The following is a 21,938-nucleotide window of genomic DNA, read 5'->3' as shown; positions in this document are numbered from 1 at the left end:
TGCGGGCTAGCAGGCTTAAGCTGGTCATTCGATGGGTATTTATGGGTTGGTCAAACTTGAGTCAAAGCGGGCAACGTAAGTCAGTACTAAAATGGTGGCAGAGTGTATATCGTGGCGAGGCGTGTTCTTGCGAGCGCATGCCGAGATGGTACACTCAACTGCTGTCATGGGTTTCTTGCTTATGCACATCTAAACCGCGAAGTCGCGTGGCAAGTAGGCTCTCACCGTTCTCGGAACCACCATATCCAATGTCGCCCTTGTTGAGCTTGTTGTAAAAGGTGGAGTCAAACTCTGGAGAAAATTGCGAGGAGTTCGTGAGTCCCATGGCTTCGGCTGCGGTCCAGTGTAGTGGAACGTCGCTCGGGGATGATACATGTGGTCGGAGAAGGGAAATGGTGCCCTGGCCGGAGCTCCGTCTGCGAGAAGCTTTTTCGATTGCCAATCGTGCATTGCTGGTGGATCCCGAGAGACTCGAGTCCCCAGTAGGCTTGTATGGGTGTATCGGGGCTCTGGTAATTGAATCTCGTTGCGCAGTTTCTCCTTACCGTCTGGAACACGATTGGCAAATACCACGCGAACACTGGAGTGTAGGTAGAAGCGACCGCGCGTCGGACAGCAAATATTCAAATGAATGAGATAGCGCAAAATGGGTTTGTCTCGGGGATCCTCGGTGGCGTTCAACGAGGCCTCGGGGCGATCAGTTCCAAAGTTCTTCCGTGCACTCAACGGCATGTCGATTATCGGGCCCGCCGAATAGCTTCTCTGCCGAATAAAGGTCTTCGTGCCTGGTTCCATGTCGGTGAGGTCATAAGGCACAAGGAACAGCTTGACTGCGGTCTTGTGTGGGTTCTTGATTATAATTTGAAGTTGTCCCTGCTGGGGAATTCGATAGCACCCGCCGGGGGGGCATTTTGGAGATTCCGCTCTGCGATTCTTCTTTTCTCGGCGACGTCGAATGTCGACATCAGTAGTTCGGGCTGCATCTGTGTCGAGCATGACAGTATCTTCTTGAGACTTGGTAGGGCTGGCATGTCGATTACGACGTTTCCTCGTGCTCGACTCATCTTTGACGAGCGAGTTCTCAAGGTCAATATGGCCCACGTACGGACTTGGGCTGTCATCCGCAATGGAACGGCCATTTCCAGAGGTAGGATAGCTGTAGAAAACAGCGGGAAAAGGCACCGTCACGTGTGGAGGGCATTTTAGATGTCTTTTGCACTTTCCCTTCCCAAGAACTCCGATTTGCGCCGTAAAATCCAGTGGTTTGGAAGGACTCATAGACATTCGGCCCCGTAAGAGAGACTCTTCGTAGGATCCTACCATCGGAGCATGAGGCTTCGCAGAAAGCTCAGAGGCAAAAGATGGCCGCCTTGCCCGATATGCAGCAGCATTATTCGTTGGGGCAAGTTGAAGACTATACGCCGACGTCAAAGACCGGCGAGGGAAGTGCTGTGGCTGGAAAAGTCCCTCGTGATGACCTGGCTGATAAGGATTACGAATGCTGACGGCGCGCGAATTCGGCGGGGATGATTGGAGGTGCCGAAACGACTCAGGAGGTAAAGTCCGACGTCGATTCGATCTATCGACAAGCTCAGAAGAGGCTCCCGAATCAACCCGAGGTGAAAAATCCAGATCGGTGTTGTTTGCCTGGTGTACCAGAGGGCTCGTTGGAGCTTTGAGAACATAGCTCGAAGAAAAAGTTCCGAGAGAAGGTGCTCGAGCCCGGGTTTGGAGCGCTATCTCACGATGTTCATCGAATGCGGGCCGCTGTGTCGGGGTCTGGAAAGTTGATGCGCCAAACCAAGGCGTTGTAGGAGAGGTACTTAAGTCGGGAATAGGAATGGTTGGAAATCGATCAGCGAAATGAGGCCGAGGTGACGGCGGAGCATGTTGTGTAGAGCTGTCGGTGCCTTCTCTGAAGTCGCCGGAATGCAAAGCAGACCGAGGCCTACGAATATCGGCCGGCGAACCCAGTTCTTCTGGTATCTGCGAATATTCTTTATTTTTCAAGTCATGCTTCTCGATCGGTTCCTCCACCTTGGACTCCTTCGGGGCGGTGTGAGACATAGGAACCTCGCTGGCGCCACTCTCCTGCGACTTCAAAATATGTTAGCCTTTGTTGCAAGATGAAGCAAGAGAAACCATCCGCCAAGTAAAGAGCCAGGAAGAGTTAAATCCACCCGGCGGTTGACATACAGTATATCGTAGCCTCCAGGGCGACGATTCTTTGATCCTTTGTATAAGTTCGTGCCTATCGTTGGTCCAATTTTTGGGTGGATGAGGTTCAGAAGACAATGAGTCTAGAGCTGGTCCAGCTGGCCTTGACCGGTCCTGTTCATGCTGCCTGTATATTTGTGCTCGGTCCCAAGAGGACCTTGGGATGGACTGCTCAACTTCGTACTCGTCTGACGGGGAACGTCGCCGGCGATCAGGGTCGTGAAATAGAGGCATGGTGGCGAGATTGAACAGACTAGGTCTGAAACGCTGAGTCGGACATTGCAGGAGGTCGCCTACGTGGCGAGCTATTTCGAAACCTGACCCGGGTCTGTGGTGGGGTGGGATGCGATGCGGTGTGAGCAGATGAGCGGATATGCCGTCAGAGGGGAAGGCTCAGACTGATTGGCATGAATAAGATGCCGGGCAGAAGAAAGCAAGAAAAGAAGGAAACGGCCGGAGGAGAGATCCGAAGGAAGAGGTCGTGATCGTGGGTCTCAGATGATTCATCGCAGATCATACGCTTTCCGTTTTCACTCGGGACCGAGAAAATCCGATCTTGTTCGTATGTTAAAATCTGCTAGTGATGTTATTCAGGCCTGACCGTCAGTACAGTATGAAAATCGGGAGTGAATGTTACATAGTGAGATTAGCTAGAATAATCTTATGTTCTTGACCTTGCCTAGCTCCATGTTTTGAGGTTCCAGACCGTGGTCCGTTGCCCGGACTTGAAGATCGCCTCTTTTTTTTCCTGACCTTCATTCTCTCCACTTCAATATCTTCAACCCTAAACCAACACTAATTAAACGGTGATTATTATGGCACCTAAACGGACTCGTGATGGTGATTTCTTCGCCAAAGATGGCGCTGAACCTGTCAAGAAGCGCAAGGGTTTCAGCGTCGGCCCAGCAAATCTCCCCGATGGTACCTATCGTCGCAAGAGTAAGTATTCTTTCATATCGCTTCTCTTCCCGTAGTCGCATGGCTGATCCCCTTTATGAACAGCTCAAAAAATCAAGTCCGACCTCATCCAAAAAGCCAAAGTGAAAAAAGCCTACGCCAAGATCAAGGCCAAAGAAAGCGCCGCCAAAGCACCAAAGTCCGTTTATGAAAGAGCCGCGGAAGAAGAGAAAAGAGAAGAGGGACAGACGCAATCAACTGAACCCGAGCACGCATCTCTGGAACTTCACCCCGACCGAGTCACGATGTTGAACGAGCCTGAGCCTGAGCCTGCCCCAACACCCGCGCCCAGGCTCCGCCGCCCGCGTGAGGATGGCAAGAGACAAAGTCGCCCTCCCAAGCCATCGGCTTTCAAGAAGGAGTTGGAGATTGCAGAGAAGCGCAAGCAGGCCGCTGAGGCGCGCCAGCGGGAGCGCGAAGCGAAACAAAAGGATCGGGAAGCGACATTGCGTGCGAAGCGGCCGGATCAATTTGGGAAGAGGAGACTCGGCAGGGAGAGCAATGTATTGCTTAGTCGCGTGCAGCGTATGGTTGGTCAGTAGTCTTCGAAAAGAGGTGAACTACAAAATATGTGATACCCGGTTATTTGAGTTCCATAGGACAAAAATTGAGGAACATTTGAATGAATACGAAAGTTGGCTATATCGCTAAAAATTACACTAAGTGGCAATGGAGGTCTTGGAGCCGCCGCTTCGTGACTTTCGGAAACAGGCGAATTCGCCCTTGGTCCGGTCTCTCAGTCGTTTCAAGACGACTCTCATTTCTCCTAGCTCGGCTTGAAGTTTGGTGCGAGCCTCGTTTGTGGTTCGACGGTCCAGTTCCACGTAAATCTGGCTCTGGGTGTTGGATGCTTCGTCGGTTGAATATTGTGACAATGTTTGTGCAATGAACTCGGTGTCCAAGGTAGCTTGCATCAGGGCAGCAAGTGAGAAGCTGGATCGAGTTTTAAACGCGGCCAACAAAGATGAAGAGACCTTCACCAGTAGATGAGTGAGTACCGTCGAGAGCAAAGACGACGGGGCATTTGGTGAAGAGCGACTAGAACTAGCCGATACGCTGGACGGGATGGTCGTGGTGATCTCAGTATGCACCAGCACGAGTGTCAACATCGTGTTGTAGACATAGGGACGCACTTGATCTGGTCTATCAGTTGATGGGACCCAGTCAGCTGCCGAGATGCCATTCATGATAGTCTCATTCAACGTGGCAATGGTCGGCTCGGTGTATGACTGGAACAGACGGTCCTCAATTTGCTTCAGAACATCCCGGACCGTCTTGGCCTCTTCTGTCAGTTTGACAGAGAATGACGTCTCAAAGTTGGCAATCAACTGGGGCACGTATTCAGCCTGAAGAGCTTTGAGGTTTGATAGAGTTAGGAGAATTCGAACATTCTGTATCTTCTGTTAGTAAATGGGCTGCCATCATGACATGAAGGAAGTCTTACCCTGTCGGTTGAATCCACCGAGTCTGCAGCAAGGACGGACAAAGCAGCATCAAGAGCCTGACTCGTCATGACAGGCCTAGAAATTACCCATTCGTTCTCCTCGCCCGAGGGTGTCAAGCGCTCGGCGTTCTCAACCAATCCACTCAGTGCCTTGTAAACACTCGACACGAACTGAGTGCGGACCATTTGAAGCAGCTTGGCGGGAGGTGGAGTTACGACATCCATGGACCCTGCATTGGACATGGCCTCAGAAATGTAGAGGATCTTCTGTAGACCACTGAGATTGGCGCTTTCAAAAGCTACGAAGAAGCCAGGCATCTTGGTCAGATCTCGTTTCTCGGTGTCACGCGTCCAGTCTTCCAACATCTTGCAAATTTCCGCATCCTTGCTCCATGTCGCACACGCTACTCGAGCAGATCGCTCACGAGCAATACTCACAAGCGCTTTGAGGAAGTCACGGGTGGGCCCAGAATTATTGACTGGACGCAAAGCTGCCATCTCACTGGCAGCGGTGCCAACAATAACAAGGAACTTGCTGAGATAGTGAGCACCACTCAGCGAGTTGGAGAAGGGGGGCCAAAAGGCATAATCTTCCCACGGCTCTCCCTTCTTAGGCACCGGGAAGGGCAGATTCTTCGGGTCTAACTTGAATTGTGACTCCGTAGGCGTGATACCCCTCGAGGCTGGGCTTGTGGGACTCGGCGGAATGGGTGAGGAGAGGAGCGAGACATCTTCAGTGGGAGGATCGTTGAACAGAGACAAGACATTTTTGCGGATGAGATTGACCAGGTCCACAACTCCCTTTTCTAAATGATGAATGTTCTCAGGGGAGAGGCGGTGGTGCTTCCGGCTTTCACCCTCGAATCCGACGGGTAGAAGTCGTTGTCGGGTGCCGTCAATGAAGGACTGGGCTACCTCCCAGAAGTCCAGCACCTCGCCTAACAATCCACTCTGGGACGAAAGAAGGCGGGTCAGGAAAGCCTGGACACAATCCCACAGCTCGATGACATGATCCGTATCAAGTCTTTCAGGAGATTCTGCAGGGAACTCGCGAGGTGCTAGACGAAGATGGGACGCCGTGATTTGAGGCATAGGTTCCTCTCCTGCGGCAAGCCTGCGTCGCAAAATCTCTATCTCCACCTTGCAGCGCTCACAGAATGAGGTAATTCTGGTTTTCAGGAATTCGCAGCGGCTGTGGAGCCACGTCCAGATAGGATTGTCATCGACGCCCAATTCTAACAAGGCTCCAATGAGTTCCATATGCTCTTCCACAGGGCCCGATGCAGTACTTGTGGTCGATATGGTTGGTGCGTCGCTGAGACGTCTCCAAAGGTCGTTCTTGAAGGCATGAATCTGTTGGTCAACATCCATCCACATTCGCCCCATGGCCAAGATTGCATGTGTCTCAAGGTCGTTCAACTGTCGGCGGCTACTGGAGGCCTGCTCCACAAGATTCTTTGCCCGATTCGCCAAGGTTCTCGCCTTGATATATTCTTCAAAAACGGATTCGTAGTCGCGTTGCTGAATGGCTTTGGACAAGCGGCTTCCAATCTCGTAGACATCGCGATGCTTCTCCATAGTATCCACAACGGATTTGAGCATCTGTTCTCGGTCTCGACCACCAAGAGCAGGCCCCCACACTTCCTCGGCCTTTACGGACGCTTCCAGCAATGGACCTCGAATGCCCTTAATACCATACTCGCTTTCCTTAACAAGAGCGGTCTTTTTGGTGACGACCCTCGCCGGAGAAGGAGATGGGCCTTGGTGCTGACCAGAGTAGCTCCGGAAATGCCCTGACCTACGAGCAGACAGGTTTTGCTCGTGGGATTTCCCCAGTATCTCTCATCTCCGTGTATACACTATCGATAGTTGCCTTGGCGCGAACGAAGCGCTCAAAATTCGCTTCGACGAGAACTTTCAGCGATGCTGACTTTTGGTCGATGGACTGCGACAAGTTATTCAAACCGGCCATGAGGGTATCAATTGAGTCAGAGTGGTGTGCTTGCGATAGAAAGAGTGCGGGCGAGAAAGAGGTCGATGAGAGCAGGAACCGTGATCGCTTCCCCCTTCCTCTTCTGGACGCAGTCCTCTCTGTTTGAGGATCCGGAGAACGCTGTCGCCAGTACCCAATGGGTCGGGCTCGTCGTTTTGCACATTCTCCCGAGCTTCTCTGCCTCTGCGAGACCCAAGATTACTCCGCCAGTCACTTGGTGTCCGCTCTAGCGCAAAGTAACGCGACTTGCGGGGGCGGGACTTGGCTTGTTGAACAGGCTCCTCATCGGACCGATCAGGCTCGTCCAGCGCTGCGGGCCATTCCTCGGGGAACTCCTCTGGGAGATTATAATGACTGGCCACGTCAATGTCAGTCATGGTGACTCGGCTGCGGGTGCTGGAAGCTGGCGCTGGCGTGAAGTGGGGACTGGACGAATTGAAATAGGAATCGGGATTCAAGGGTTCAGTGACAGGGCTGTGCAGAGCCTCCTGCAGGAGACTGCAGCCGTTGAACAATAAAACCGAGAGACACAAGCTCTCCCGAAAGGAACGAGCCTTGCGCGACGAGATCGAAAGTGAAGCCGAACACCAATGACGAATGGAGAGGTGGAGGTGGACTCGGGCTGCCGGGGACATCAAACCACCAATGCGGTCTGCGTCCCGGTCGGATCGGGGCGGCGGCGAAGACTCGGTTCTTTCGTCCCTTTCTCCTTCTTCTTCCTCCCTCCCCACCACCTCTATTCCTTCCCCAACTTTTTGACGGGTCCTTTTCACGATGCTCGCCGCCAGAAACTTCGCTGCTGCTCGTCAGTGCCTGCGGTCCGTCCGCGTGGCCCCCAGCTACACTCCCATTGTGCAGGTACCAGATTCCCCCCCTCCCCTCTCTCCAATACCCAACATCAATTGGCTAACCTTCCCTTCTCCGCTGATAGTTCCGCGGCTATGCTGCCGCCGCCAATGATGCCGTCGCCAAGTTCAAGGGCAAGATGGGCTCCGATGTGCGTCGCCTCCCGCGAAATCTCGATTTTTTCCCTTCGCCGGCGCGAGCCGCGCAAAGCATGTCGACCGACAAACTTGGGCGCAGAAGGATATTCTCCAACGAAAACATTATACTGATTTGATGCTTTGCAATTATAGGGCAAGTACACCGTTAGCTTGATTGAGGGTGACGGTATCGGCCCTGAGATCGCTCAGTCCGTCAAGGATATTTTCGAGGCTGCCAAGGTATGGCTCGTCGCAAATCTCATTTCCGCCGCGCGATTGAGATACTAAGCTTGTTTCAGGCCCCCATTAAGTGGGAGCCCGTTGATGTTGGCCCTATCCTGAAGGACGGCAAGACCGCCATTCCCGATGAGGCCATCAAGAGCATCGAGAAGAACTACGTTGCTTTGAAGGGTCCCCTGGCCGTAAGTCTTAGCTCCAATGACTTTCGTCGGTGCGACCTGAATATACTAAACAATCCAATTACTTAGACCCCCCGTTGGCAAGGGTCACGTCTCCCTGAACCTGACTCTGCGTCGTACCTTCAACCTGTTCGCCAACGTCCGCCCCTGCCGCTCCATTGCCGGCTACAAGACTCCCTACGATGGCGTCGACACTGTTCTGATTCGTGAGAACACCGAGGGTGAATACTCTGGTATTGAGCACGTCGTCGTTGACGGTGTTGTTCAGAGCATCAAGCTCATCACCAAGGAGGCCTCCGAGCGCGTCCTGCGCTTCGCCTTCCAGTACGCCGAGTCCATCAACAGGAAGAAGGTTCGCGTCGTGCACAAGGCCACCATCATGAAAATGTCCGACGGTCTGTTCTTGAACACTGCCCGTGACATTTCCAAGGACTTCCCCGAGGTCGAGTTCGACGCTGAGCTGCTGGACAACTCTTGCCTGAAGATCGTTACCGACCCCACCCCCTACAACGACAAGGTCCTTGTCATGCCCAACCTGTACGGTGACATTCTCTCCGACATGTGCGCCGGTCTGATCGGTGGTCTCGGTCTTACCCCCTCCGGTAACATCGGTGACGAGTGCTCCATTTTCGAGGCCGTCCACGGTTCCGCCCCCGACATTGCCGGCAAGGGTCTTGCCAACCCCACTGCTCTGCTTCTATCCTCCATCATGATGTTGCAGCACATGGGTCTCCACGAGCACGCCGGTCGCATCCAGAAGGCTATTTTCGACACCCTGGCTGAGGGCAAGGTAAGTTTTCTTTTCGTTAGCACCTAATTAAGATTCCAGCTAACCACCTCTTCTCTAGACCCTCACCGGTGACCTTGGCGGTAAGTCCAAGACCCACGAGTACGCCGCGGCCATCATCTCCCGCCTGTAAAGAACGTCGTTACTTGGATTTACTGTACTATGACTTTTTGACCTATTCCCTCTGTACCCTCGAACGACATTAGACTTCCTATAGCGTTCGAAAAATACCTACTTGTGGTTACGCCGATACACTTGTGTAGTGTCTGTGAATTTCTCTCGGGGTTATCACCCATCACAGTATGCTTTCGAATATATAATTTCCATAATCATACAGGCACCGAAATAAGAACCACAAAAACGCCCATCCGTAGGTATCAAAGCTGCAGAAGTATACATGGAGCGCACTGCATCAACGTCGACGGGCAGTCCTTCGAGTGCCTGTACTCGTCGAAGCTTTCTTGTCCTTCGGCTTGGATTTGGACGTTGACGCCTTCGCCCGCGTGCTTCGCGAAGCACCTTTTTCTTCCTCCTTCTCCTCCTCGGCTTCTTCCTCCTCACCATCGCTTTCCTTTCCATCACTGTCCTCATCGCCGTCTTCGTCACCTTCATCATTGGCACCCGTATCCTCTTCGTCCGATTTTCCATCCTCATCGGATACTTCGTCTTGACTCCCAGAGCCAACTTCAACAGCTAGTTTGGTAGATCGTGTTTCGCGCGCAGCGGAGCGTGTACCACGGGTGAACTTGCGACCTCGAGAGGGAGCTGGGGAGGAACGAGGCTCTGTATGTGACTTATTTAGTACTCGAAGCGAGACTCAAATGGACTGTCATCGTAGCTTACCGTCTGTGTCCGCTACAGTGCTGCCCCGACGCGACTCAGCGTGGCGGCTGGTCTCGGGGAGGACGATCCTTCTGCTGCTAGTCGTCTTTCGAACATCATATCGCCGTATTCATCGTACGGGAGTTCAAAAGGGCAGTACATGTCACGATCCTCTTCTTCATCGTCATTTGTACCTGTAATCACGGAGTTTTCCTGCGCAATTTATACCGATTAGCTAAACCGAGTCCAGTGGTTCAATGCGCTCGGGTGCGGATTACCCGTTCGTCAAGAGCTTCAAGATTGTAAAGTGTGCCTAATTTCTTCCATATCCCCGGAATGCGCATATGGTCTGCTGTAGAAGGGCCGAATCCTTGGCTCTTCAAGTAGTCTGCAATTGCGAGCATGCGGAAATGCTTGTGCAAGCCTTGAGTAGAATGCGCATTAGCACCCGCGCCATTGAAGGATCAACATGAAATGACAAGCTGTACATACCAACCGGCTTCCACTTAATGATCGCTTTCAGCAGCGCAGTCTCTTGCTCGTCTGTCCAGGGATCGGAGAGGAAATCGTGTTCTGGCTCTGGCTTTTCGGCGCTATCGCTTGAGCCGGGTGTATTCGCGCTGGATTGCACCGTAGCGTCGTCCTGCGGCGTAGCAGAATGCGCCCGCTTCGCCTTCTTGCGTGGCGGCATTGTGAATTGGTATATTGGCCAAATTGACGTTGATGGAGAGGGAATGACGAGCGACGAGCGAGTTCTGTTATCGCCTGGCCCGTGCACGATATCAGTTCGCGCGGAACCAAGTCAATCTACCCAACGCGTCTGAGACTCCTGCACGATCTCGGCTATGGCCTCATGGATTCTGACGGGCTAGATCCTTTTTCCAGCGAGAGCCTATGGAGACTTTCAAAATTCAGTCTAGAGGCTCTGCAACCACTGGAGACTCTACCGTGGAACACAGACTTGCCTGGTACGTTTTCGTTGATCCAGGCGGAGACTATTAACTGACAGCATCTATTTCAATAGATGTTTCGGGCTCTCTTATCCATCAGAGTACAAATACACATGACAAAATCGATCCGATATGGACTTTGAACTTGTTTGCTACCAACTGCGAGTCGCTTGAGTTGGCGCCCGCTTCGATTGTCGACCACTCGATAGACGCCCAATCCGATGCGCCGACTGAATTACTCCAGAGCTCGAGGAAGAGAATATATGGGACATTGATCTGCTGCAGGAGGAATCTGGTCATGTTGCGCCGCTCAAATCATGGGAGAGATACCAAGATCGGTCCTTCCAGGAACCTGTGTCAGCATATTTCAGCGAATCGGGCGCCAAAGGCTTTGACGCAGCACTTGCACGACAAAGTACTCAGGGCCGTGATATTGCTGGCCGCCTAGTTCGAGACGATGTCTTTATTCGATCACTGTTACGGCTTGGGTTAGGCTGGAGCTCTGTATTCTTCCGTTTCAATCAGAAGAAGATGGCTTTCGAGCGCTTCGTGGAGGACATTCGTGTCTCTGGTGTCAGCTTGAAAGTTTTGGATGCTGCAATTACACAAATACTGCAATGCGGCACCGATATGCAGCGAGTACGAGCGTTTGTTAGCACTCCGCCGACCAAATTCGGGGACATTTCTGCTAAATTCACCCTGCGTGGTACCGTCGCTGTTATAATCTACAATCTTGAGCGACAGATTCTTGCTCATTCCAGACAAGTAGTGTCCCTCTTGCAAGTCACAGCCTTGTTCAGTCGATGCGCGGACTTGATAGGCGCCCTGGCTGAGTTCGTCGATGCAGTGGAGAAAGCCGTTACAGATGCTAAAGTGATTTCGGGTGTTATCCAATGGGCCGCCTTTGTCGCGCAGAAGTTTGCGTGGATGGAGAATCTCGCGCATGAAGTTGTGGTCCAAGTCACGGCACCGTGGTTTAGTTTCATGGAGGGCTGGATCGGCCTTCGCCCTGAGGAATCAGCGCTCAATGAATTGCTAGCGAGTGGCCGAACATTCATCAAGGAAGAACTTCATGAGGATCCTGGCAGGTTCAAGTCGGCACCTTCACGGGTTGAGTACATCTACGATGGATCCCACATGCCGTCTTTTATACCCGAAGACCAAGCGCGGTCTATATTCGAGAGCGGAAGGAGTCTGCGTCTCCTCAAGAAATCCCACCCTCAACATCCCATTGCGCGTCGTGATGTTCTCGCTCGGACGGGCCAACTCCGCCTCGAATATGCGACGAGCTGGGCAGATATTGAGCGAATACAAAAAAGAGCACTCGAATACGAGTCCAGCCTTCGTGCTGAGATTCTGAGGTATCACAGAGGCGATTCGACTGCTCAGCCGGAAATGTTTGATTCCACCCATGATACTAGCGAATCGAGTTCAAATGAAATCGTTGAGAACACTTTTGAGCTATTTGACATTGATGATGAGAAGCATGTTTCCGGGTCTGTCATGGACGGCAAGACTCTTTCCAACGACAAAGTTAGCCAGATGCTTCAGAAAGCCAGGGACCCCTGTCCTGACTCTATCTCCTTTGGCGATCGATTCGGGCCAGAGCTGGCATCAAGCCTCTATCTCTCACTTGCTCCGATTATCTCTTCTCAGGCTCAACTTATCGATTTCTCTTGCCTTCACCACCTGTTTAAAGAGCACGACGTTCGGCACCATTTGAACCTTCAATGGCGATTCCAGCTATTGGGAGATGGTTCATTTGCCTCGCGTCTTTCGAATTCTTTATTTGATCCTGAAATGGACAGCGGCGAGCGGAAGGCTGGGAAGGTCCGGGGTGGTGTACACACTGGATTGCGCCTAGGCAATCGTGATACCTGGCCACCAGCAAGCTCAGAGCTGCGACTGGTTCTTATTGGAATTCTTGGAGATTGCTATTTCTCCGATGCGGAGCCCGAGCAACCCGACAATGCGCAACAAGAAAGGGAGAATGAGCTTCCCGGTGGTCTGAATTTCTCGATCCGAGAATTGACAAATGAAGAAATCAAACGTTGCAAAGATCCAAATGCCATAGAGGCACTGGATTTCCTCCGTCTACAGTACAAACCCCCAGAGACCCTTGAAGCTCTCATTACCTCACGCTCTTTGAAGAAGTATGACCGTCTCTTCAAGCAACTGCTCCGCCTACTTCGTATGGTATCAGTTGTCAAAGGACTCGTTCGCGACTCTACCTCTCGAGAATCCCTCACAGGGGATATCCGAAATGTGTTCCAGAGGTTTCGAATTGACGCCCAGCACTTCGTTCTCGCAGTCAGCGACTATTGTTTCCACGTCGGCATCGGATCCATTTGGACCAACTTTCAAAAAACCTTGTCGAGAATCGAACGCTGTCTTGATCGGGGCGATATTGACGGCACCATCGAAGCCGCTCATTCCGTGCCGCGCCTCCGCGACTATCACGAAGATGTCCTCGACCAAATGCTGTTTGCTCTCCTCCTGAGCAAACGACATGCACAGGCTGCGAAGTTGCTAGAAAACATCTTTAGCGTCATCCTCGCGTTCAGTTCTCTATCCAAGGCGGAGGGGGTGAGTGGCCTCCGCCATGAGAATGAAGGTGCTGCTCTTCATTTGTATTCTACTTTCCGGAAACAGGCCTCGGCCTTCGTGGGATACCTTCGTAGCTTGGACCCGGGGAACTCTTCTGCTAAAATCATGGCAAAATCGGGAGCGGCCTTTTCATTGCAGAATGAGCCGATGAGCGTGTTTGAACATCTCCGAGTGCGCTTAGATGTGAGGGAGTACTATTAAAATGCATGAGATGGAGATTCTCATCAGCGACGATGTGTCACGAATGATGAATCTTCGTTGTTTTCTTTGTCAAAAATCCATAGGGGAATGTCCAGCGGTTGTCGATCATTAGATAAATTCTAGGCGTCTGGAGGAGACGAGGACAATGTGTACTCGAAGAAAGGACCCCAGGAAGGAGATCTGGTGGTTCACCCACCTATCATAACTTTTAATGACCCGTCATAATTTGATCCATGAGGTCCATCCATCATCGCACCATAGCTTTCGTCTTTCTCCGCAGAGGAAGCCAACACAAACAAATCAATTCCAACCTTCTTTCTCACTGTTTCATTTTCTCTGCATCTTCGCAAATGGTATAAGGCATCCTAAGTCCGAGTGCCAGAAGATATATTCGCCCAACCTCCTCATATTTACTGAAATAATCCTTAGCGCTCGCTTAATACACAAAGACAGATAGTTTAAGTGGCGTCCACGAACAGAAGCTAGAAGAAATGAAGATTTGACTCCTTCCAACCTTGGTCAAGGAGAATTGTTTGAACTGATTTCTCCATCGCCTCGGGCCCACAGAGAAGCGCCATGCTTTCTTCCCCGGGAGTCGCATGTTCCATGAGCAGTTCCTTGGAGATACGGCCTCGCCGGCCCTTCCAATCATCCGAGCCCTTCGTCAGAGTATGCACGATAGTGCACTTCCGACTGTCCACCGCAACGTAGGCATCGAGCTCAGCTTTGCATAGGATGTCCTCCTCCAATCTATTCCCGTCGAGCACAACACAGGCGGTAGGATCCTGAGGATCTTGCATCACAGCACGTAACACCTGGAATATCGGCGTGATACCAGTCCCTCCGCAGATCATTTTGAAGGAGCGCACCTCACGCTCTTTGCCGCCGAGAAGGACTCGGCCGTGTCCAAGATACTCAAACCGTCCTGTTGGGCCCTTGCACTCTATCTCTGCTCCCAGGGAAAGCTTGTTCAGGGCCAAGGTCATCCTGCCGCCTGGTATCGTATCGGAAGGGAAATATATCTTCACCAGCAGCTCCATCTTTCCTTCCATGTTTGTTTCAGAGATCGGGGTATATGATCTGATGATTGCCTCGTGAGTGATAGGATCCGGGACTTTGATCATCAAATGCTGGCCGATCGGTAGACCCAAGGTTTGTCTCCCGTGTTCCAGGTCAAAGACGAAGATCCGGGTATCCCACGACACATTCTTCACCTCTGACAGCTTGATTTTAGACCAGGCTCGAGATTGAAGTAAAATCGGGCGGGGCTCGTCGGATACTGCGGAGGCGTTGACTTGCAGTGCCTCGAGGGACACCTTGTCCAAGCTGCCGATATGGTAGTCGGGCATCATCATCTTAGCCGTCTCACTGTGAATGGCAAGAAAATCCTCTGAGACGTCCAGACAAGCAGAGGCAGTGATACTGATTGCTCCCCCGGGGTGACCTTCCAGGAAGGCTGTCCCATCATAGACTTCTCCGTTGATCACGAACCAAGGCTTCTCAGCGCTGGTGTTCAACTTCAGCTCTTGTAAGTCAACAACTCGGTTGACTCCTTCTTTCTTCATATTGATTTCCTTCACATGGTCTGGCTCGACAGGAACTTCACCCTCAAAACGCTCGCCCCAGTGGCCATTGTTCAAATCGCCCCTGTCTTCTTGACATTCCCCATCCACCCCCCCAGCCTTCGCAGGGTGAGTCGGGTGTTCAAACTTCAAATTAACTTCCCTCCTTCAAGATCTTTATCCTGAACCATGGGTTGTTCATCATTCCCAGAACAGACCAGTACATATCTCGCGGTTGGACAGTCATAGCCTCATCCATGGCTCTGACTAGCATTGCTCTGCTGTCTTCTATATCTGACACTGGGATATCCAGTGACCAGAAAGACCAACAGAAACAAGTCTCTCGCTGCCACATGTCGACCTTGCCACCAAACAGATCACCCTCCCACCCACGATATTTGTCTTCTGCATATTCAATATCGGCGAGTCGCCAAGCTATCATGACTATCTGTTAGCTTTTTTAGAGAAACAACAGTTTGAGCGGATTTTCGTACTCTTCCCGTTATCCAAAGATACCTCAACCCTTGTGATTCTTCGACCACCCCCAGTATATGCGTAACCCTTGGCAGTATATGTTGGTCCAGCCGAGGCAGGAACCAAAATCTCTTCATGTTGAGGATAAACCGCCACCGAGTTCACATTGAGGTCATAGATCGCATATCGCTCATCAGTCCACCATTTCTTATCCTGTGCCGACATCTTGGGGGACACCATGGTCCTGATCTGCGTTAGAAAACAAACACTCCACAAGCTCTTGGGATGAAAACTCACGGCAGCACCCGATTATCATTAATATGATACCAATTGTCACTCGGTTGATCCGTCAAGATCAACCTTTTAAGCCACTTTACACTCCGTTCCCCAATCTGACCGGGAACAACAGCACGCAAAGGACGGCCGTGATCCGGTCGCAATGATTCGCCGTTCATCTTATGCGCTAACATGATACCTCTGTTGAAATCCATTGCCCAGTTTAATTTGATCGATGTGCCATAATGGCCGTTTGGCTGTATTGGTCAACTCAGGGTTATGACCCAGGGTGAATTGTGGTAATCTTACCAATTGATCTGCTCCCTCCATACACACATACTTTGCCCGTCGTGTGGGCTTCGCCGTGCGCAAAACGTCAGCCATCATAGGTCCCGTGAATAAGGCGGTTGAGAGGCCGGCGGCACCCCATGAGAAACCCTTTGACTTGCGGACTGTGTTTTGTTCTTTGCGTCTATTACCTGCGCAGACGAGAGTGATTGGGGCTGTGATTTGATCGTACTTTTGCAGGATCTCTCGGAAGTCCAGAATTATTGGGTTCTCGACTAATCTGTTCCATGAATTAGGAGCTGTGTCGTTTCTCTCCGACAAGGGAACTTGGTCACTCGCCCTTCAATGCTTAATTCCCAGTTCGGAATATCCTCATCGAGGACCTGAGGTACAGGACCGTGATTCCGGACATAAAACAGCTCGGGGGAGGTAAGAAACCCTGTATGAATTATTTTAATACTCAATATCTTGTCTCGGTGGTTATTTTACCTTCTTGGTATAGAACGGTCAGTGGCGGCTCAGTATTGAATGGATGAATACCCGTCAAGCGGATCAGTCGAGGATCCCGAGGAACATGACTATCGGGCGTGCTCTTGTCGATATCTAGGATTGCCGTTGGGTTGACTGACGGAGGGGAAGAGGCTCATTTGGCTCTTCTGGTGTTGGAAGATTATGCCACTTGATATCGTCCTTTTGAAGGATATTGTTGATTCCCAATACAGTCTCAATGGCGTTCGCCATGGTGGAATGGAAGATGCTACACCCCTGAACTGTACTTCTGTATATAGTCCTCGACTGGGTCTAGAAGGGAAGTGTTGTGATTATAGGACTATTTGGTCAGCAAAGTATAACGTCGTACAGAAGACTAGAACACTACACGAGGAAGTGGCGCCGGGTGCCATGTCAGAAGTACACACGGCAGCACCAGACAACTCCGCGGGGACGACATTTCTCACATTGCCGAAAATACATAACTCGTGTGAATAATTGGGCTGTAGAATCACGATGGTCCATCTTCTTATCGCTAGATAGATGAGCGGGCCAATCAGTGTGTGGATGATTTTTATCTCTGATCGACCACGTTTTGATCTTTTTGATCTCCGCGGAGATGCATTCTCAAGACAAGATCCCTACTGGTTTTCGTGACGGGGGTCGGCTTTTGTGTCACCCTTTGCAAAGTCCAGGTCTGCCGAGTACCATTCTCTTAAATGTAGCCCGGGTCGGAATGGTAGTAGGTTTCATCTTCCATACTCTAATCTAATCATGCCAGTTCTTGATGGACTCCGTCACGGCGAGCCGGTGGACGACAGCCCCAGTTTCAACATCAACGAATCAAGAAAGAAAATTGTCGTAGTTGGTCTGGGTATGGTGGCTATTTCCTTCATGTAGGCAATCCTCAATCACGAGCGAAATCGCTATAGGCTAATGACGGACAGAGAGAAAGTCATCAAACAGGACTTTGCACAACGATACGACATTCTAGTGATCGGCGAAGAGCCACACGTTGCGTATAATCGTGTGGGACTTTCATCATTCTTCGAGCATCGCATGATCGAAGACCTGTATCTTAACCCTAAGGAATGGGTGAGTTGTGGAGAAAATAATAGAAAACAAGAAAGAACCACCCACTAACATGAACCAGTATGGATCTTTCAAAGAGAGGGCATTCGATCACCATCTCAACACTCGCGTCACCGAAATCAATCCTAATAACAAGACCGTTCAAACATCTATGGGAGATACGGTTCCCTATGACATCCTGGTCCTTGCGACCGGCTCAGATGCCGTTCTTCCCACAAATACTCCCGGCCATGATGCTAAAGGTGTATTTGTGTATCGCACAGTTCAAGATCTCGAGCGTCTGATTGACTTCGCCTTAAAGCATAAAGGTGAAACAGCAGTCACCGTTGGAGGAGGCTTGCTTGGCCTTGAAGCTGCCAAGGCCATGACCGATCTGGAAGACTTTGGAAATGTCAAGTTGATTGACCGCAACAAATGGTTGTTGGCACGCAAGCTGGATGCCGATGCGGGCACGCTTGTGACTCGTAAGATCCGCGATTTGGGCCTCGACGTGTTGCATCAGAAGCGTGTTGCGACTGTCAATACGGATTCCGATAACAATGTGACTGGTATCACGTTTGAAGACGGGGAGCAGATCCAGTGCTGTTGTATTTGCTTTGCGGTATGTATCTCTTACCAAGTCTATTTGCTTCTTCTATACAAGATACGCATACTCATTGATGATGTCCAGATTGGTGTCAAGCCGAGAGATGAACTGGGTCATCCGTTGGCATCCAGTCCGCTGAGAGAGGGGGGTTTGTTATTGATGAAGGGTTTGTGTCTTGCGATTCCACTCAACGGGAACTATTTCTGATATCGCCAGTCTACAAACTTCGATACCTAATATCTACGCCGTCGGCGAGTGTGCCAGCTGGGAGAACCAAACATTCGGCATCATTGCTCCAGGTATCGAAATGGCCGACGTACTGGCTTACAACCTAACAAATCCTGATAAAGAGCAAAAAAGCTTCAAACGACCGGACCTCAGCACAAAATTGAAGCTCCTCGGTGTGGACGTTGCCTCCTTTGGTGACTTCTTCGCCGATCGGGACGGTCCTATATTCCTCCCTGGTCGACGACCGTTCATCCCCGGGTCAACTGCAGAAGCCCCCCACGAGAAAGAGTTCCCCGTCAAGGCCTTGACTTACAAGGACCCATTTGGTGGTGTATACAAAAAGTATGTCTCTACTATGGATGGAAAATATTTGCTTGGAGGAATGATGATCGGGGATACTCGGGATTACTTGAAGCTGAATCAAATGGTCAAGGGACAAAAGAAGCTGGAGATCCCACCAAGCCAATTGATTCTGGGGGCTCAGAATGATGGAGAGGAAAATTCGGATGACCTGTAAGAATCATCCGTTAGGGAACTTGGTCAGATACTGACGCGCCTCATTATGCAGTGATAATAGCATGCAGATATGCTCGTGCCACAACGTGTCAAAAGGCGATGTGGTGGAGAATGTCAAGAATGAAACTTGCAAGACAATGGGCCAGATCAAGTCATCTACGAAGGCCGGGACAGGTTGTGGTGGATGTCTACCACTGGTGCAGTCCATTTTCAACAAGACGATAATGGAAATGGGACACGAGGTGTCAAATCACTGTGAGCACCACAAATACCACACCATCTGAAGCAAAGTATACTGACTTAGAAAGTATGCTCCCACATCCCTTACTCGCGAGCCGACCTTTACAACATCGTTGCCATCAAACAACTCAAGGCATTCCCCGAAGTAATGAAAGCAGCCGGCCAAAACTCAGGGTCTCTAGGCTGTGAGCTCTGCAAACCTGCCATCGGCTCAATCCTTTCAAGCCTATTCAACCCACATATTATGGACAAAGGCTACAACGATCTCCAAGATACAAATGACAAATTCCTCGCTAATATCCAGCGAAACGGAACTTTCTCCGTCGTACCGCGAGTTCCAGGTGGAGAAATCACGGGCGACAAGCTTATCGCTATCGGCTCAGTCGCAAAGAAGTACGGGCTATACTGTAAAATCACAGGGGCTCAGCGAATCGACATGTTTGGTGCCAAGAAGCAAGATCTTCTCAATATCTGGACGGAGCTCGTCAATGCGGGGATGGAGAGTGGACATGCGTACGCCAAGGCGCTTCGGGCTATTAAGAGTTGCGTTGGTACCACTTGGTGTCGATTCGGGCTCAGTGATAGTGTCGGCATGGCCATCCGCCTCGAAGAGCGGTATAAGAGTGTCAGAGCACCGCATAAATTCAAGGGTGCTGTATCTGGCTGCGTGCGAGAGTGCGCCGAGGCGCAGAACAAAGAGTAAGAGGATCCGTTCGCTGTATTGAGAGTAGCATGCTAACCGTTGGCAGCTTTGGTCTTATCGCAACTGAGAAAGGCTTCAATCTCTACGTCGGTGGCAATGGCGGGGCTAAGCCTAGGCATTCCGAACTTCTTGTCAAAGACGTTCCACCAGAGATGATCATTCCCATCGTTGATCGCTATTTGATATTCTACATTCGAACAGCCGATAAATTACAGCGAACCGCTCGATGGATCGAAAATCTCCCCGGTGGAATCGACTACCTCAGAGAAGTCATCATTGACGATAAGCTGGGCATTTGCGCCGACATGGAACGGCAGATGCAAGAGCTGGTAGACAGCTACTTCTGTGAATGGACCGAAACAGTTCGAGACCCGAAGCGACGCCGAACATTCCCGCAATTCGCCAACACCGAAGAGACAGTTGATACCGTGGAAGTCGTCCAAGAGCGCTCCCAAACCCGCCCTGCATACTGGGCCAAAGACTCGGCCAAGGAAGACTTCAAGGGCCACAAGTGGTCGAGCGTCTCCTGGCAACCTGTTGTTCGAGCAGATCACTTCTCTGATGAACCGCCACAAGTGTCATCGGCTAATGTCAAACGTGGCGATACGCAGCTTGCTGTGTTCAAAATCAAGGGCACATACTATGCCACGCAGCAGATGTGTCCGCATAAGCGGGCATTTGTGCTTTCTGATGGACTGGTCGGAGATGATGATGCAGGCAAGTACTGGGTTTCTTGTCCTTATCATAAGCGCAACTTCGAGCTTAATGGTGAACAAGCGGGGCGGTGCTCTAATGATGAGGATTTGAACATTGCTACCTTCCCGGTAGAAGAGAGAGATGATAGGTAGATCTATCTCAAGCTACCTCCGGTAGAGGAGCTGGATTCTGTACTGGGGACTGCAAAGTGGAAGGTGAAGAAGGGTGAAACTCCTAGTCCATTTCATAAGATAGATCAGAAGTATAAGGGAATGCGCGGGAAGAAGATCTCTGATGGCGAGACAGTGTCGAAAGCCCCCGTGCAGTCAGCGGGTGGGATTGACTGGTGATCTCCAATAAGAGACTTGTAACTTGTAGATGACAATAGTTTCAGGTCATAGAGAGTCGCATTCACCGTCTAACGAATATATATTCTTTTCCGCCGATTGAATCATTTTGCGTCCTACTACTCGAGAAGCAAGCCCATATAATTCATTGTGACTAAATCTAGACTATGCTGATGATCTAAAGATAATTGCGAATTATTCAGGTTCCTCGAATCAAACCCTCTGTCAGGGAGTTTGATCCTCTAGAGTACTGTGAACCTTAGGACCGGAAGCTCCTCTAGGGCACAATATGGTGTTATGTCATGGTCAAGAGATTGGACCCAGCATGACCCTGACGATGACTCTGTTTAAGGTATTTCCGCGGAGCTGGGATCGACCCTACTGGAACCAGGAGAGAGACCCACTCGAGACATATCTCTTCTGTCCCTATCTTGATCGACTACTGAGATCCAATAAGACGTGGCATGTTTATCAAGTTCGTGGACCGGGAACTATGCATCGTGGGGAGCATCCCCGGAATCTATAGGGGACACGACGAGACTCATACGTCCGCGGAGGTGTACAGAAATGCTGTTATCATGCCAACAGCCTTGGGACATGGATGTTGAGCCGAGTTTTCATCGCTCATTGCGGATGCATGTCTTTTCGCTATCACAGCCCATCCATCTACGCACCGTGGCGTTTGTCAGCCTCGACCTCACAAGTGACTTCCTTGCACTGCCAACCTCCAGCACAGAGGGTAAAGCGATGACCCGTCGAATCAGAGTCGGTGGATATACTCGCTTGCACTGGCTGATATCTGTGATTATGGCTCCGTGATGGACTGCGTTTCTGAAAGTTTGTTTTGCTTCGTCGCTGGGCAAGATTTTGCAAGGACTGGTCGTGTCTATATAGATGTTCGAGTCTGCCCTTTCGATTCCCAATATCGGCACGTCTCAGCACTCTGTCGGTCCCAGCAAATATGGCGGCTAATCTTTTCAAGCTCCTCGTCGCCTCGCCGGAGATTAACCCTCATAATAAGAAAGCCAAGTCAATCCCCGTGCTGAACCCATTGGATCAAT

At 50.9% G+C, this 21,938-nt stretch overlaps 8 protein-coding genes across 8 annotated transcripts; 4 read left to right on the top strand and 4 right to left on the bottom strand.

Annotated features, from left to right (window-relative positions):
• Positions 1-189: 189 nt before the first annotated feature.
• Positions 190-2,451, bottom strand: N7477_002627 (uncharacterized protein; the record flags this gene model as incomplete). Its single annotated transcript, XM_056964290.1, has 2 exons — positions 190-2,097; positions 2,197-2,451. 2 exons carry the CDS (start codon positions 2,449-2,451, stop codon positions 190-192), a joined length of 2,163 nt encoding a protein of 720 aa, XP_056824243.1.
• A 581-nt stretch (positions 2,452-3,032) lies between these two features.
• On the top strand, positions 3,033-3,716 carry N7477_002626 (uncharacterized protein; the record flags this gene model as incomplete). Its single annotated transcript, XM_056964289.1, has 2 exons — positions 3,033-3,156; positions 3,220-3,716. 2 exons carry the CDS (start codon positions 3,033-3,035, stop codon positions 3,714-3,716), a joined length of 621 nt encoding a protein of 206 aa, XP_056824242.1.
• Positions 3,717-3,833: 117 nt separating this feature from the next.
• Positions 3,834-6,988, bottom strand: N7477_002625 (exocyst subunit SEC5; the record flags this gene model as incomplete). Its single annotated transcript, XM_056964288.1, has 4 exons — positions 3,834-4,565; positions 4,619-6,356; positions 6,421-6,619; positions 6,670-6,988. The coding sequence occupies 4 exons, from the start codon at positions 6,986-6,988 to the stop codon at positions 3,834-3,836; spliced, it is 2,988 nt and encodes a 995-aa protein (XP_056824241.1).
• Positions 6,989-7,385: 397 nt separating this feature from the next.
• On the top strand, positions 7,386-8,933 carry N7477_002624 (isocitrate dehydrogenase (NAD(+)) IDH2; the record flags this gene model as incomplete). The annotated part of the gene is made up of 6 exons (XM_056964287.1): positions 7,386-7,469; positions 7,543-7,608; positions 7,748-7,834; positions 7,894-8,045; positions 8,083-8,803; positions 8,862-8,933. 6 exons carry the CDS (start codon positions 7,386-7,388, stop codon positions 8,931-8,933), a joined length of 1,182 nt encoding a protein of 393 aa, XP_056824240.1.
• A 279-nt stretch (positions 8,934-9,212) lies between these two features.
• Positions 9,213-10,313, bottom strand: N7477_002623 (EAF7 family protein; the record flags this gene model as incomplete). Its single annotated transcript, XM_056964286.1, has 4 exons — positions 9,213-9,581; positions 9,674-9,835; positions 9,901-10,046; positions 10,115-10,313. The coding sequence occupies 4 exons, from the start codon at positions 10,311-10,313 to the stop codon at positions 9,213-9,215; spliced, it is 876 nt and encodes a 291-aa protein (XP_056824239.1).
• A 162-nt stretch (positions 10,314-10,475) lies between these two features.
• On the top strand, positions 10,476-13,380 carry N7477_002622 (tubulin gamma complex associated family protein; the record flags this gene model as incomplete). Its single annotated transcript, XM_056964285.1, has 3 exons — positions 10,476-10,590; positions 10,647-10,765; positions 10,819-13,380. 3 exons carry the CDS (start codon positions 10,476-10,478, stop codon positions 13,378-13,380), a joined length of 2,796 nt encoding a protein of 931 aa, XP_056824238.1.
• A 482-nt stretch (positions 13,381-13,862) lies between these two features.
• niaD (nitrate reductase NiaD) lies at positions 13,863-16,721 on the bottom strand (the record flags this gene model as incomplete). The annotated part of the gene is made up of 7 exons (XM_056964284.1): positions 13,863-15,108; positions 15,161-15,377; positions 15,437-15,660; positions 15,714-15,949; positions 16,002-16,260; positions 16,308-16,419; positions 16,610-16,721. 7 exons carry the CDS (start codon positions 16,719-16,721, stop codon positions 13,863-13,865), a joined length of 2,406 nt encoding a protein of 801 aa, XP_056824237.1.
• A 522-nt stretch (positions 16,722-17,243) lies between these two features.
• Positions 17,244-20,682, top strand: niiA (nitrite reductase niiA; the record flags this gene model as incomplete). Its single annotated transcript, XM_056964283.1, has 8 exons — positions 17,244-17,365; positions 17,417-17,564; positions 17,623-18,162; positions 18,232-18,317; positions 18,364-18,888; positions 18,944-19,146; positions 19,200-19,830; positions 19,881-20,682. 8 exons carry the CDS (start codon positions 17,244-17,246, stop codon positions 20,680-20,682), a joined length of 3,057 nt encoding a protein of 1,018 aa, XP_056824236.1.
• Positions 20,683-21,938: the final 1,256 nt, after the last annotated feature.

The sequence above is a fragment of the Penicillium maclennaniae genome (assembly GCF_028827695.1).
Source record: "Penicillium maclennaniae strain IBT 15551 chromosome Unknown utg000003l:1.0-5670915.0:1.0-5674809.0, whole genome shotgun sequence".
Classification (NCBI taxonomy): domain Eukaryota; kingdom Fungi; phylum Ascomycota; class Eurotiomycetes; order Eurotiales; family Aspergillaceae; genus Penicillium; species Penicillium maclennaniae.
The sequence above is the reverse complement of the archived record's forward strand: the minus strand, read 5'-3'. Positions and strand labels throughout refer to the sequence as shown.